General features: G+C 44.6%; 1 protein-coding gene across 2 annotated transcripts in view; it reads left to right on the top strand.

The window, feature by feature from the left end:
• The window catches only part of LOC135527679 (putative uncharacterized protein DDB_G0290521), a 93,307-nt gene extending 80,434 nt beyond the window's left edge, over positions 1-12,873 (top strand). For both annotated transcript variants that reach the window (XM_064956167.1, XM_064956166.1), the window contains exons 5-6: positions 11,509-11,580; positions 12,241-12,873. In XM_064956167.1, coding sequence (XP_064812239.1) covers positions 11,509-11,580; positions 12,241-12,298 — 130 coding nt within the window. In that variant the 3' untranslated portion in view covers positions 12,299-12,873. The remainder of the gene's footprint in view (positions 1-11,508; positions 11,581-12,240) is intronic.
• Positions 12,874-15,116: the final 2,243 nt, after the last annotated feature.

The following is a 15,116-nucleotide window of genomic DNA, read 5'->3' as shown; positions in this document are numbered from 1 at the left end:
TACTGTAGCAGTATACATGTTACTGTAGTAGTATACATGTTATTGTAGCTGTAGTATTATACATGTTACTCTAGTATTATACATGTTACTGTTGCAGTATACATGTTACTGTTGTAGTATATATGTTACTGTAGCAGTATACATGTTACTGTAGTAGTATTATACATGTTACTGTAGTAGTAGTAGTATACATGTTACTGTAGTAGTAGTAGTATACATGTTACTGTAGTAGGGTTATACATGTTACTGTAGTAGTAGTAGTATACATGTTACTGAGGTAGTAGTATTATACATGTTACTGTAGTAGTAGTAGTATACATGTTACTGTAGTAGTAGTAGTATACATGTTACTGTAGTAGTATACATGTTACTGTAGTAGTATACATGTTACTGTAGCTGTAGTATTATACATGTTACTGTAGTAGTATACATGTTACTGTAGTAGTATTATACATGTTACTGTAGTAGTAGTAGTATACATGTTACTGTAGTAGTAGTAGTATACATGTTACTGTAGTAGGGTTATACATGTTACTGTAGTAGTAGTAGTATACATGTTACTGAGGTAGTAGTATTATACATGTTACTGTAGTAGTAGTAGTATACATGTTACTGTAGTAGTAGTAGTATACATGTTACTGTAGTAGTATACATGTTACTGTAGTAGTATACATGTTACTGTAGCTGTAGTATTATACATGTTACTGTAGTAGTATACATGTTACTGTAGTAGTATTATACATGTTACTGTAGTAGTATACATGTTACTGTAGTAGTATACATGTTACTGTAGCTGTAGTAGTATACATGTTACTGTAGTTGTATACATGTTACTGTAGTAGTAAACATGGTACTGTAGTAGTAGTATACATGTTACTGTAGCAGTATACATGTTACTGTAGTAGTATATATGTTACTGTAGTAGTATACATGTTACTGTAGTAGTAAACATGTTACTGTAGTAGTATTATACATGTTACTGTAGTAGTATACATGTTACTGTAGCTGTAGTAGTATACATGTTACTGTAGTAGTATACATGTTACTGTAGTAGTATACATGTTACTGTAGTAGTATTATACATGTTACTGTAGTAGTATACATGTTACTGTAGCTGTAGTAGTATACATGTTACTGTAGTATTATACATGTTACTGTAGTAGTATACATGTTACTGTAGTAGTATTATACATGTTACTGTAGTAGTATACATGTTACTGTAGTATTATACATGTTACTGTAGTAGTATACATGTTACTGTATTAGTATATATGTTACTGTAGTAGTAAACATGGTACTGTAGTAGTAGTATACATGTTACTGTAGCAGTATACATGTTACTGTAGTAGTATACATGTTACTGTAGTAGTATATATGTTACTGTAGTAGTATACATGTTACTGTAGTAGTATATATGTTACTGTAGTAGTAAACATGGTACTGTAGTAGTATATATGTTACTGTAGTAGTAAACATGGTACTGTAGTAGTAGTATACATGTTACTGTAGCAGTATACATGTTACTGTAGTAGTATACATGTTACTGTAGTAGTATATATGTTACTGTAGTAGTATACATGTTACTGTAGTAGTATATATGTTACTGTAGTAGTATACATGTTACTTTAGTAGTATATATGTCACTGTAGTAGTAAACATGGTACTGTAGTAGTATATATGTTACTGTAGTAGTATACATGTTACTGTAGTATTATACATGTTATTGTAGTAGTAAACATGGTACTGTAGTAGTAGTATACATGTTACTGTAGTAGTAAACATGGTACTGTAGTAGTAGTATAGATGTTACTGTAGCAGTATACATGTTACTGTAGTAGTATACATGTTACTGAAGCTGTAGTTGTATACATGTTACTGTAGTTGTATACATGTTACTGTAGTAGTAAACATGGTACTGTAGTAGTAGTATACATGTTACTGTAGCAGTATACATGTTACTGTAGTAGTAGTATACATGTTACTGTAGCTGTAGTTGTATACATGATACTGAATCAGTATACATGGTACTGTAGTAGGATACGTGTTACTGTAGTAGTATACATGTTACTGTAGTAGTATACGTGTTACTGTAGTAGTATACATGTTACTGTAGTAGTATACATGTTACTGTAGTAGTATACATGTTACTGTAGTAGTATACATGTTACTGTTGCTGTAGTTTAGACTGTTCTCCATGCTGCAAGCCTGACATCTAGTGGTCAACTATTGTTATAACACGAGGTTATTTAATTTGATTTCTTCTTTCTTTCCTTCTCTCACTCTGCTTGTTCCCTTCTGTCTCTCTACACATGTTACCATGCCCTGTCTCTGTCTCTCTACACATGTTTCTATGCCCTGTCTCTGTCTCTCTCTACACATGTTACCATGCCCTGTCTCTGTCTCTCTCTACACATGTTACCATGCCCTGTCTCTGTCTCTCTCTACACATGTTACCATGCCCTGTCTCTGTCTCTCTACACGTTACCATGCCCTGTCTCTCTCTACACATGTTACCATGCCCTGTCTCTGTCTCTCTACACATGTTACCATGCCCTGTCTCTCTCTACACATGTTACCATGCCCTGTCTCTGTCTCTCTACACATGTTACCATGCCCTGTCTCTCTCTACACATGTTACCATGCCCTGTCTCTGTCTCTCTCTACACATATTACCATGCCCTGTCTCTGTTTCTCTACACATGTTACCATGCCCTGTCTCTCTCTACACATGTTACCATGCCCTGTCTCTCTCTACACATGTTACCATGCCCTGTCTCTGTCTCTCTCTACACATGTTACCATGCTCTGTATCTGTCTCTCTACACATGTCACCATGCCCTGTCTCTCTCTACACATGTTACCATGCCCTGTCTCTGTCTCTCTCTACACATGTTACCATGCCCTGTCTCTCTCTACACATGTTACCATGCCCTGTCTCTGTCTCTCTACACATGTTACCATGCCCTGTCTCTGTCTCTCTCTACACATGTTACCATGCCCTGTCTCTCTCTACACATGTTACCATGCCCTGTCTCTGTCTCTATCTACACATGTTACCATGCCCTGTCTCTCTCTACACATGTTACCATGCCCTGTCTCTGTCTCTCTCTACACATGTTACCATGCCCTGTCTCTCTCTACACATGTTACCATGCCCTGTCTGTCTGTCTACACATGTTACCATGCCCTGTCTCTCTCTACACATGTTACCATGCCCTGTCTCTCTCTCTCTCTACACATGTCACCATGCCCTGTCTCTGTCTCTCTCTACACATGTTACCATGCCCTGTCTCTGTCTCTCTCTACACATGTTATCATGCCCTGTCTCTGTCTCTCTCTACACATGTTACCATGCCCTGTCTCTGTCTCTCTCTACACATGTTACCATGCCCTGTCTCTGTCTCTCTACACATGTTACCATGCCCTGTCTCTGTCTCTCTACACATGTTACCATGCCCTGTCTCTGTCTCTCTACACATGTTACCATGCCCTGTCTCTGTCTCTCTACACATGTTACCATGCCCTGTCTCTCTCTACACATGTTACCATGCCCTGTCTCTGTCTCTCTCTACACATGTTACCATGCCCTGTCTCTGTCTCTCTCTACACATGTTACCATGCCCTGTCTCTGTCTCTCTCTACACATGTTACCATGCCCTGTCTCTCTCTACACATGTTACCATGCCCTGTCTCTGTCTCTATCTACACATGTTACCATGCCCTGTCTCTCTCTACACATGTTACCATGCCCTGTCTCTGTCTCTCTCTACACATGTTACCATGCCCTGTCTCTCTCTACACATGTTACCATGCCCTGTCTGTCTGTCTACACATGTTACCATGCCCTGTCTCTCTCTACACATGTTACCATGCCCTGTCTCTCTCTCTCTCTACACATGTCACCATGCCCTGTCTCTGTCTCTCTCTACACATGTTACCATGCCCTGTCTCTGTCTCTCTCTACACATGTTATCATGCCCTGTCTCTGTCTCTCTCTACACATGTTACCATGCCCTGTCTCTGTCTCTCTCTACACATGTTAACATGCCCTGTCTCTCTCTACACATGTTACCATGCCCTGTCTCTGTCTCTCTCTACACATGTTACCATGCCCTGTCTGTCTCTCTCTACACATGTTACCATGCCCTGTCTCTCTCTACACATGTTACCATGCCCTGTCTCTCTCTACACATGTTACCATGCCTTGTCTCTGTCTCTCTCTACACATGTTACCATGCTCTGTCTCTGTCTCTCTACACATGTCACCATGCCCTGTCTCTCTCTACACATGTTACCATGCCCTGTCTCTGTCTCTCTCTACACATGTTACCATGCCCTGTCTCTCTCTACACATGTTACCATGCCCTGTCTCTGTCTCTCTCTACACATGTTACCATGCCCTGTCTCTGTCTCTCTCTACACATGTTACCATGCCCTGTCTCTCTCTACACATGTTACCATGCCCTGTCTCTGTCTCTCTCTACACATGTTACCATGCCCTGTCTCTCTCTACACATGTTACCATGCCCTGTCTGTCTGTCTACACATGTTACCATGCCCTGTCTGTCTCTCTCTACACATGTTAACATGCCCTGTCTCTCTCTACACATGTTACCATGCCCTGTCTCTGTCTCTCTCTACACATGTTACCATGCCCTGTCTGTCTCTCTCTACACATGTTACCATGCCCTGTCTCTCTCTACACATGTTACCATGCCCTGTCTCTCTCTACACATGTTACCATGCCCTGTCTCTCTCTCTCTCTACACATGTCACCATGCCCTGTCTCTCTCTACACATGTTACCATGCCCTGTCTCTGTCTCTCTCTACACATGTTACCATGCCCTGTCTCTCTCTACACATGTTACCATGCCCTGTCTCTGTCTCTCTACACATGTTACCATGCCCTGTCTCTGTCTCTCTCTACACATGTTACCATGCCCTGTCTCTCTCTCTACACATGTTACCATGCTCTGTCTCTGTCTCTATCTACACATGTTACCATGCCCTGTCTCTCTCTACACATGTTACCATGCCCTGTCTCTGTCTCTCTCTACACATGTTACCATGCCCTGTCTCTCTCTACACATGTTACCATGCCCTGTCTGTCTGTCTACACATGTTACCATGCCCTGTCTGTCTCTCTCTACACATGTTAACATGCCCTGTCTCTCTCTACACATGTTACCATGCCCTGTCTCTGTCTCTCTCTACACATGTTACCATGCCCTGTCTGTCTCTCTCTACACATGTTACCATGCCCTGTCTCTCTCTACACATGTTACCATGCCCTGTCTCTCTCTACACATGTTACCATGCCCTGTCTCTGTCTCTCTCTACACATGTTACCATGCTCTGTCTCTGTCTCTCTACACATGTCACCATGCCCTGTCTCTCTCTACACATGTTACCATGCCCTGTCTCTGTCTCTCTCTACACATGTTACCATGCCCTGTCTCTCTCTACACATGTTACCATGCCCTGTCTCTGTCTCTCTACACATGTTACCATGCCCTGTCTCTGTCTCTCTCTACACATGTTACCATGCCCTGTCTCTCTCTACACATGTTACCATGCCCTGTCTCTGTCTCTATCTACACATGTTACCATGCCCTGTCTCTCTCTACACATGTTACCATGCCCTGTCTCTGTCTCTCTCTACACATGTTACCATGCCCTGTCTCTCTCTACACATGTTACCATGCCCTGTCTGTCTGTCTACACATGTTACCATGCCCTGTCTCTCTCTACACATGTTACCATGCCCTGTCTCTCTCTCTCTCTACACATGTCACCATGCCCTGTCTCTGTCTCTCTCTACACATGTTACCATGCCCTGTCTCTGTCTCTCTCTACACATGTTATCATGCCCTGTCTCTGTCTCTCTCTACACATGTTACCATGCCCTGTCTCTGTCTCTCTCTACACATGTTACCATGCCCTGTCTCTGTCTCTCTACACATGTTACCATGCCCTGTCTCTGTCTCTCTACACATGTTACCATGCCCTGTCTCTGTCTCTCTACACATGTTACCATGCCCTGTCTCTGTCTCTCTACACATGTTACCATGCCCTGTCTCTCTCTACACATGTTACCATGCCCTGTCTCTGTCTCTCTCTACACATGTTACCATGCCCTGTCTCTGTCTCTCTCTACACATGTTACCATGTCCTGTCTCTGTCTCTCTCTACACATGTTACCATGCCCTGTCTCTCTCTACACATGTTACCATGCCCTGTCTCTGTCTCTATCTACACATGTTACCATGCCCTGTCTCTCTCTACACATGTTACCATGCCCTGTCTCTGTCTCTCTCTACACATGTTACCATGCCCTGTCTCTCTCTACACATGTTACCATGCCCTGTCTGTCTGTCTACACATGTTACCATGCCCTGTCTCTCTCTACACATGTTACCATGCCATGTCTCTCTCTCTCTAACCATGTCACCATGCCCTGTCTCTGTCTCTCTCTACACATGTTACCATGCCCTGTCTCTGTCTCTCTCTACACATGTTATCATGCCCTGTCTCTGTCTCTCTCTACACATGTTACCATGCCCTGTCTCTGTCTCTCTCTACACATGTTACCATGCCCTGTCTCTGTCTCTCTACACATGTTACCATGCCCTGTCTCTGTCTCTCTACACATGTTACCATGCCCTGTCTCTGTCTCTCTACACATGTTACCATGCCCTGTCTCTGTCTCTCTACACATGTTACCATGCCCTGTCTCTCTCTACACATGTTACCATGCCCTGTCTCTGTCTCTCTACACATGTTACCATGCCCTGTCTCTCTCTACACATGTTACCATGTCCTGTCTCTGTCTCTCTCTACACATGTTACCATGCCCTGTCTCTGTCTCTCTCTACACATGTTACCATGCCCTGTCTCTGTCTCTCTCTACACATGTTACCATGCCCTGTCTCTGTCTCTCTACACGTTACCATGCCCTGTCTCTCTCTACACATGTTACCATGCCCTGTCTCTCTCTACACATGTTACCATGCCCTGTCTCTGTCTCTCTACACATGTTACCATGCCCTGTCTCTCTCTACACATGTTACCATGCCCTGTCTCTGTCTCTCTCTACACATATTACCATGCCCTGTCTCTGTTTCTCTACACATGTTACCATGCCCTGTCTCTCTCTACACATGTTACCATGCCCTGTCTCTGTCTCTCTCTACACATGTTACCATGCCCTGTCTGTCTCTCTCTACACATGTTACCATGCCCTGTCTCTCTCTACACATGTTACCATGCCCTGTCTCTCTCTACACATGTTACCATGCCCTGTCTCTGTCTCTCTCTACACATGTTACCATGCTCTGTATCTGTCTCTCTACACATGTCACCATGCCCTGTCTCTCTCTACACATGTTACCATGCCCTGTCTCTGTCTCTCTCTACACATGTTACCATGCCCTGTCTCTCTCTACACATGTTACCATGCCCTGTCTCTGTCTCTCTACACATGTTACCATGCCCTGTCTCTGTCTCTCTCTACACATGTTACCATGCCCTGTCTCTCTCTACACATGTTACCATGCCCTGTCTCTGTCTCTATCTACACATGTTACCATGCCCTGTCTCTCTCTACACATGTTACCATGCCCTGTCTCTGTCTCTCTCTACACATGTTACCATGCCCTGTCTCTCTCTACACATGTTACCATGCCCTGTCTGTCTGTCTACACATGTTACCATGCCCTGTCTCTCTCTACACATGTTACCATGCCCTGTCTCTCTCTCTCTCTACACATGTCACCATGCCCTGTCTCTGTCTCTCTCTACACATGTTACCATGCCCTGTCTCTGTCTCTCTCTACACATGTTATCATGCCCTGTCTCTGTCTCTCTCTACACATGTTACCATGCCCTGTCTCTGTCTCTCTCTACACATGTTACCATGCCCTGTCTCTGTCTCTCTACACATGTTACCATGCCCTGTCTCTGTCTCTCTACACATGTTACCATGCCCTGTCTCTGTCTCTCTACACATGTTACCATGCCCTGTCTCTGTCTCTCTACACATGTTACCATGCCCTGTCTCTCTCTACACATGTTACCATGCCCTGTCTCTGTCTCTCTCTACACATGTTACCATGCCCTGTCTCTGTCTCTCTCTACACATGTTACCATGCCCTGTCTCTGTCTCTCTCTACACATGTTACCATGCCCTGTCTCTCTCTACACATGTTACCATGCCCTGTCTCTGTCTCTATCTACACATGTTACCATGCCCTGTCTCTCTCTACACATGTTACCATGCCCTGTCTCTGTCTCTCTCTACACATGTTACCATGCCCTGTCTCTCTCTACACATGTTACCATGCCCTGTCTGTCTGTCTACACATGTTACCATGCCCTGTCTCTCTCTACACATGTTACCATGCCCTGTCTCTCTCTCTCTCTACACATGTCACCATGCCCTGTCTCTGTCTCTCTCTACACATGTTACCATGCCCTGTCTCTGTCTCTCTCTACACATGTTATCATGCCCTGTCTCTGTCTCTCTCTACACATGTTACCATGCCCTGTCTCTGTCTCTCTCTACACATGTTAACATGCCCTGTCTCTCTCTACACATGTTACCATGCCCTGTCTCTGTCTCTCTCTACACATGTTACCATGCCCTGTCTGTCTCTCTCTACACATGTTACCATGCCCTGTCTCTCTCTACACATGTTACCATGCCCTGTCTCTCTCTACACATGTTACCATGCCCTGTCTCTGTCTCTCTCTACACATGTTACCATGCTCTGTCTCTGTCTCTCTACACATGTCACCATGCCCTGTCTCTCTCTACACATGTTACCATGCCCTGTCTCTGTCTCTCTCTACACATGTTACCATGCCCTGTCTCTCTCTACACATGTTACCATGCCCTGTCTCTGTCTCTCTCTACACATGTTACCATGCCCTGTCTCTGTCTCTCTCTACACATGTTACCATGCCCTGTCTCTCTCTACACATGTTACCATGCCCTGTCTCTGTCTCTCTCTACACATGTTACCATGCCCTGTCTCTCTCTACACATGTTACCATGCCCTGTCTGTCTGTCTACACATGTTACCATGCCCTGTCTGTCTCTCTCTACACATGTTAACATGCCCTGTCTCTCTCTACACATGTTACCATGCCCTGTCTCTGTCTCTCTCTACACATGTTACCATGCCCTGTCTGTCTCTCTCTACACATGTTACCATGCCCTGTCTCTCTCTACACATGTTACCATGCCCTGTCTCTCTCTACACATGTTACCATGCCCTGTCTCTCTCTCTCTCTACACATGTCACCATGCCCTGTCTCTCTCTACACATGTTACCATGCCCTGTCTCTGTCTCTCTCTACACATGTTACCATGCCCTGTCTCTCTCTACACATGTTACCATGCCCTGTCTCTGTCTCTCTACACATGTTACCATGCCCTGTCTCTGTCTCTCTCTACACATGTTACCATGCCCTGTCTCTCTCTCTACACATGTTACCATGCTCTGTCTCTGTCTCTATCTACACATGTTACCATGCCCTGTCTCTCTCTACACATGTTACCATGCCCTGTCTCTGTCTCTCTCTACACATGTTACCATGCCCTGTCTCTCTCTACACATGTTACCATGCCCTGTCTGTCTGTCTACACATGTTACCATGCCCTGTCTGTCTCTCTCTACACATGTTAACATGCCCTGTCTCTCTCTACACATGTTACCATGCCCTGTCTCTGTCTCTCTCTACACATGTTACCATGCCCTGTCTGTCTCTCTCTACACATGTTACCATGCCCTGTCTCTCTCTACACATGTTACCATGCCCTGTCTCTCTCTACACATGTTACCATGCCCTGTCTCTGTCTCTCTCTACACATGTTACCATGCTCTGTCTCTGTCTCTCTACACATGTCACCATGCCCTGTCTCTCTCTACACATGTTACCATGCCCTGTCTCTGTCTCTCTCTACACATGTTACCATGCCCTGTCTCTCTCTACACATGTTACCATGCCCTGTCTCTGTCTCTCTACACATGTTACCATGCCCTGTCTCTGTCTCTCTCTACACATGTTACCATGCCCTGTCTCTCTCTACACATGTTACCATGCCCTGTCTCTGTCTCTATCTACACATGTTACCATGCCCTGTCTCTCTCTACACATGTTACCATGCCCTGTCTCTGTCTCTCTCTACACATGTTACCATGCCCTGTCTCTCTCTACACATGTTACCATGCCCTGTCTGTCTGTCTACACATGTTACCATGCCCTGTCTCTCTCTACACATGTTACCATGCCCTGTCTCTCTCTCTCTCTACACATGTCACCATGCCCTGTCTCTGTCTCTCTCTACACATGTTACCATGCCCTGTCTCTGTCTCTCTCTACACATGTTATCATGCCCTGTCTCTGTCTCTCTCTACACATGTTACCATGCCCTGTCTCTGTCTCTCTCTACACATGTTACCATGCCCTGTCTCTGTCTCTCTACACATGTTACCATGCCCTGTCTCTGTCTCTCTACACATGTTACCATGCCCTGTCTCTGTCTCTCTACACATGTTACCATGCCCTGTCTCTGTCTCTCTACACATGTTACCATGCCCTGTCTCTCTCTACACATGTTACCATGCCCTGTCTCTGTCTCTCTCTACACATGTTACCATGCCCTGTCTCTGTCTCTCTCTACACATGTTACCATGTCCTGTCTCTGTCTCTCTCTACACATGTTACCATGCCCTGTCTCTCTCTACACATGTTACCATGCCCTGTCTCTGTCTCTATCTACACATGTTACCATGCCCTGTCTCTCTCTACACATGTTACCATGCCCTGTCTCTGTCTCTCTCTACACATGTTACCATGCCCTGTCTCTCTCTACACATGTTACCATGCCCTGTCTGTCTGTCTACACATGTTACCATGCCCTGTCTCTCTCTACACATGTTACCATGCCCTGTCTCTCTCTCTCTCTACACATGTCACCATGCCCTGTCTCTGTCTCTCTCTACACATGTTACCATGCCCTGTCTCTGTCTCTCTCTACACATGTTATCATGCCCTGTCTCTGTCTCTCTCTACACATGTTACCATGCCCTGTCTCTGTCTCTCTCTACACATGTTACCATGCCCTGTCTCTGTCTCTCTACACATGTTACCATGCCCTGTCTCTGTCTCTCTACACATGTTACCATGCCCTGTCTCTGTCTCTCTACACATGTTACCATGCCCTGTCTCTGTCTCTCTACACATGTTACCATGCCCTGTCTCTCTCTACACATGTTACCATGCCCTGTCTCTGTCTCTCTACACATGTTACCATGCCCTGTCTCTCTCTACACATGTTACCATGTCCTGTCTCTGTCTCTCTCTACACATGTTACCATGCCCTGTCTCTGTCTCTCTCTACACATGTTACCATGCCCTGTCTCTGTCTCTCTCTACACATGTTACCATGCCCTGTCTCTGTCTCTCTCTACACATGTTACCATGTCCTGTCTTTCTCTTAGAGATGATGAAGACGATGACATCGCCCATCAGTTCTGTTGCCCCGCCTCCGAGTGCAGTAGCCCATCCTCTAGGTAACCAGCAGATCCCCCCCCCTCATTGTTAACCCTTGACCTCCAAATAACCTCACAGAGAAGAGGAAGATTCTGAAGGAAACAACTGAACACAACTCGTTCGTTTGGGGTTTAAAAAATAAATAATCTCTTACAACGCTGAAAAAGCTGCTGTAAGCTGAGCTGTTGTCGTCTTGGCTAATGTAACTGTAGTCTGGGGCTTGGGGCCTGGACACATCCCTACCTATCTTACTGTCCTACCTACCCTGTCCTTTGCACTAACCCTCGCAGCCTTGCCTCTCCCTGCTCTCCCTGCCCGCCCTGCTCTCCCTGCTCTCCCTGCTCTCTCTGCCTCTGCTCTCCCTGCTCTCTCTGCCTCTGCTCTCCCTGCTCCCTGCCCGCCCTGCTCTCCCTGCTCTCCCTGCTCTCCCTGCTCTCTCTGCCTCTGCTCTCCCTGCTCTCCCTGCTCTCTCTGCCTCTGCTCTCCCTGCTCTCCCTGCTCTCCCTGCTCTCTCTGCCTCTGCTCTCCCTGCTCTCCCTGCTCTCTCTGCCTCTGCTCTCCCTGCTCTCTCTGCCTCTGCTCTCCCTGCTCTCCCTGCTCTTTGAACTGAATGACAAAAGGCTGTCCTGATGGATTGATTGAATTCTCAGACTCTGACCTTTGAACTTTAACCTGGACAGTATCCGAAGAGGATTCACCTACAGCCACCAGCCAGGTCAACTAATGATGAAGAGATGATGAAGGAAAAGAAGAAAAAAATAAAAAATAATCTTTCAGATGTTTTTCTCTCACACACATATATCTATATATATATCGATGTATCTATGTCCTTTCTACTGTCCTCTAGTGTCTTTATCAGGTTTCTCTTTACTCCTTTACATCTCCTTGTCTTTTATCTGCTTGTGAATCTTCCTCTTTCCTTCTCTTGTTCAGTGAGAGAGCACATGGTGCCCCATGACATTTTACAACTCTTATCTTAACCATACCAAGGAGAAGAGAGGACCACAAATCTTCCTAATTAGAAAAACACTTAGTTTCCAACTCCTCAAACATTTAAATATTCAAATGTTTTGGGAACAGAAGAGTTCTGCTTTATGAGTAAAATATTTGAAAACTTTAAAAAAATGGTTTAAGTTAAAACATATTTCAGTTTGAGTTCCTTTATCAACAACAATAATAATATGGAAATGGAAAAGTCTTCTACTAGTTTGCAGCATAGACACAATAAAACATTAGGTCTGTTATATATTAGGTCTGACCCAGACCCAGTTATACATTAGGTCTGCCCCAGACCCAGTTATATATTAGGTCTGCCCCAGACCCAGTTATACATTAGGTCTTCCCCAGACCCAGTTATATATTAGGTCTTCCCCAGACCCAGTTATATATTAGGTCTGCCCCAGACCCAGTTATATATTAGGTCTGCCCCAGACCCAGTTATATATTAGGTCTTCCCCAGACCCAGTTATATATTAGGTCTTCCCCAGACCCAGTTATATATTAGGTCTGCCCCAAACCCAGTTATATATTAGGTCTGCCCCAGAGCCAGTTATATATTAGGTCTGCCCCCAGACCCAGTTATATATTAGGTCTGCCCCAGACCCAGTTATATATTAGGTCTGCCCCAGACCCAGTTATACATTAGGTCTGCCCCAGACCCAGTTATATATTAGGTCTGCCCCAGACCCAGTTATATATTAGGTCTGCCCCAGACCCAGTTATATATTAGGTCTGCCCCAGACCCAGTTATATATTAGGTCTGCCCCAGACCCAGTTATATATTAGGTCTGCCCCAGACCCAGTTATACATTAGGTCTGCCCCAGACCCAGTTATATATTAGGTCTGCCCCAGACCCAGTTATATATTAGGTCTGCCCCAGACCCAGTTATATATTAGGTCTGCCCCAGACCCAGTTATATATTAGGTCTGCCCCAGACCCAGTTATATATTAGGTCTGCCCCAGACCCAGTTATACATTAGGTCTGCCCCAGACCCAGTTATATATTAGGTCTTCCCCAGACCCAGTTATATATTAGGTCTGCCTCAAACCCAGTTATATATTAGGTCTGCCTCAAACCCAGTTATATATTAGGTCTGCCCCAGACCCAGTTATATATTAGGTCTGCCCCAGACCCAGTTATATATTAGGTCTGCCCCAGACCCAGTTATACGTTAGGTCTGCCCCAAACCCAGTTATATATTAGGTCTGCCCCAGACCCAGTTATATATTAGGTCTGCCCCAGACCCAGTTATATATTAGGTCTGCCCCAGACCCAGTTATACATTAGGTCTGCCCCAGACCCAGTTATACATTAGGTCTGCCCCAGACCCAGTTATATATTAGGTCTGCCTCAAACCCAGTTATATATTAGGTCTACCCCAGACCCAGTTATATATTAGGTCTGCCCCAGACCCAGTTATATATTAGGTCTGCCCCAGACCGAGTAAAAACCTTTTCTCACCAACTGTGTTGCAATCTTTTTGTCCGAATTCTGAAAAAAATACAGATTCCTTTTTTTCACGCAGTAAAAAACCATTCACCTCAAGACTAATGTGTTTTTCCCCTCTACTTTTCTGCAAAATTCACATAACGTCACCCACACTGCTGCGGTCATTCTCAGTGGCAATATGTTGTTCAAAGTGGCTGGAGAGGACGAATTACTGAGAGGAAAATCATATAGCACTGTAAAAAAATTATGTGCTACTGAAAATATGAGGATGGCCTTTTCATCCTATGGTATCGATCACGAAAGGAGCTCGGTTACGCTTCATCCGGTTTGCATACCATTTAATGAGAGGAAACGCAGAACTGGCACCGGTAGTGATTCCAAGCACATATGCTGACCCTTTATTTTCTGCCTACCGTTTTCTTTTTTGTCTGATTACAGAGATGAAGTCCAGTTGTAACCAATGTGAAACGGCTCGCTTAGTTAGCTGTGGTTCGGCGCTAAAAAGCGTTTCAATCGGTGACGTCACTTGCTCTGAGACCTTGAAGTAGTTGTTCCCCCTTTGCTCTGCAGGGGCCGCGGCTTTTGTGGAGCGATGGGTAACGATGCTTCGAGGGTGACTGTTGATGTTTGCAGAGGGTCCCCGGTGGACGGTCTAAAGTTCTACTGTTACACAGACAGTAACTTTCTCAATGAACATGGTTAATCGGCCCACCCACCCATCTAATAGGACCCTTCCATCAAAGCTGCCTGCATCTTATCCCACTCAGGACACATAAGCAAATCACATTTCTCCTATCTCAACAAACACAAAAACAGTATTAAAAAACTGTCCTTTAGCTTCAAATCCTTTCTGAGAGAAATGAAAAGAACTGGGTCTAATGCTAAATGTCATATAAATTCATGAGGAACGTTTTAATGGGGAGATGTAGAGACAGCTGTGATATCTTTGGCTATATGAAGATGACATTGACAACTGTTAAAAAATAGATACAGATACACAACCTGTCACTATAGCCTAATGAGCAGCTGTTTTTATTTCTCCTTTATTTAACGAGGCGAGTCAGTTACGAACACATTCTTATTTACAATGACGACCTACATGGGA

This window comes from Oncorhynchus masou, chromosome 33 (genome assembly GCF_036934945.1).
Source record: "Oncorhynchus masou masou isolate Uvic2021 chromosome 33, UVic_Omas_1.1, whole genome shotgun sequence".
NCBI classification, from domain to species: domain Eukaryota; kingdom Metazoa; phylum Chordata; class Actinopteri; order Salmoniformes; family Salmonidae; genus Oncorhynchus; species Oncorhynchus masou.
This window is presented reverse-complemented; position numbering and strand designations above follow the sequence as displayed.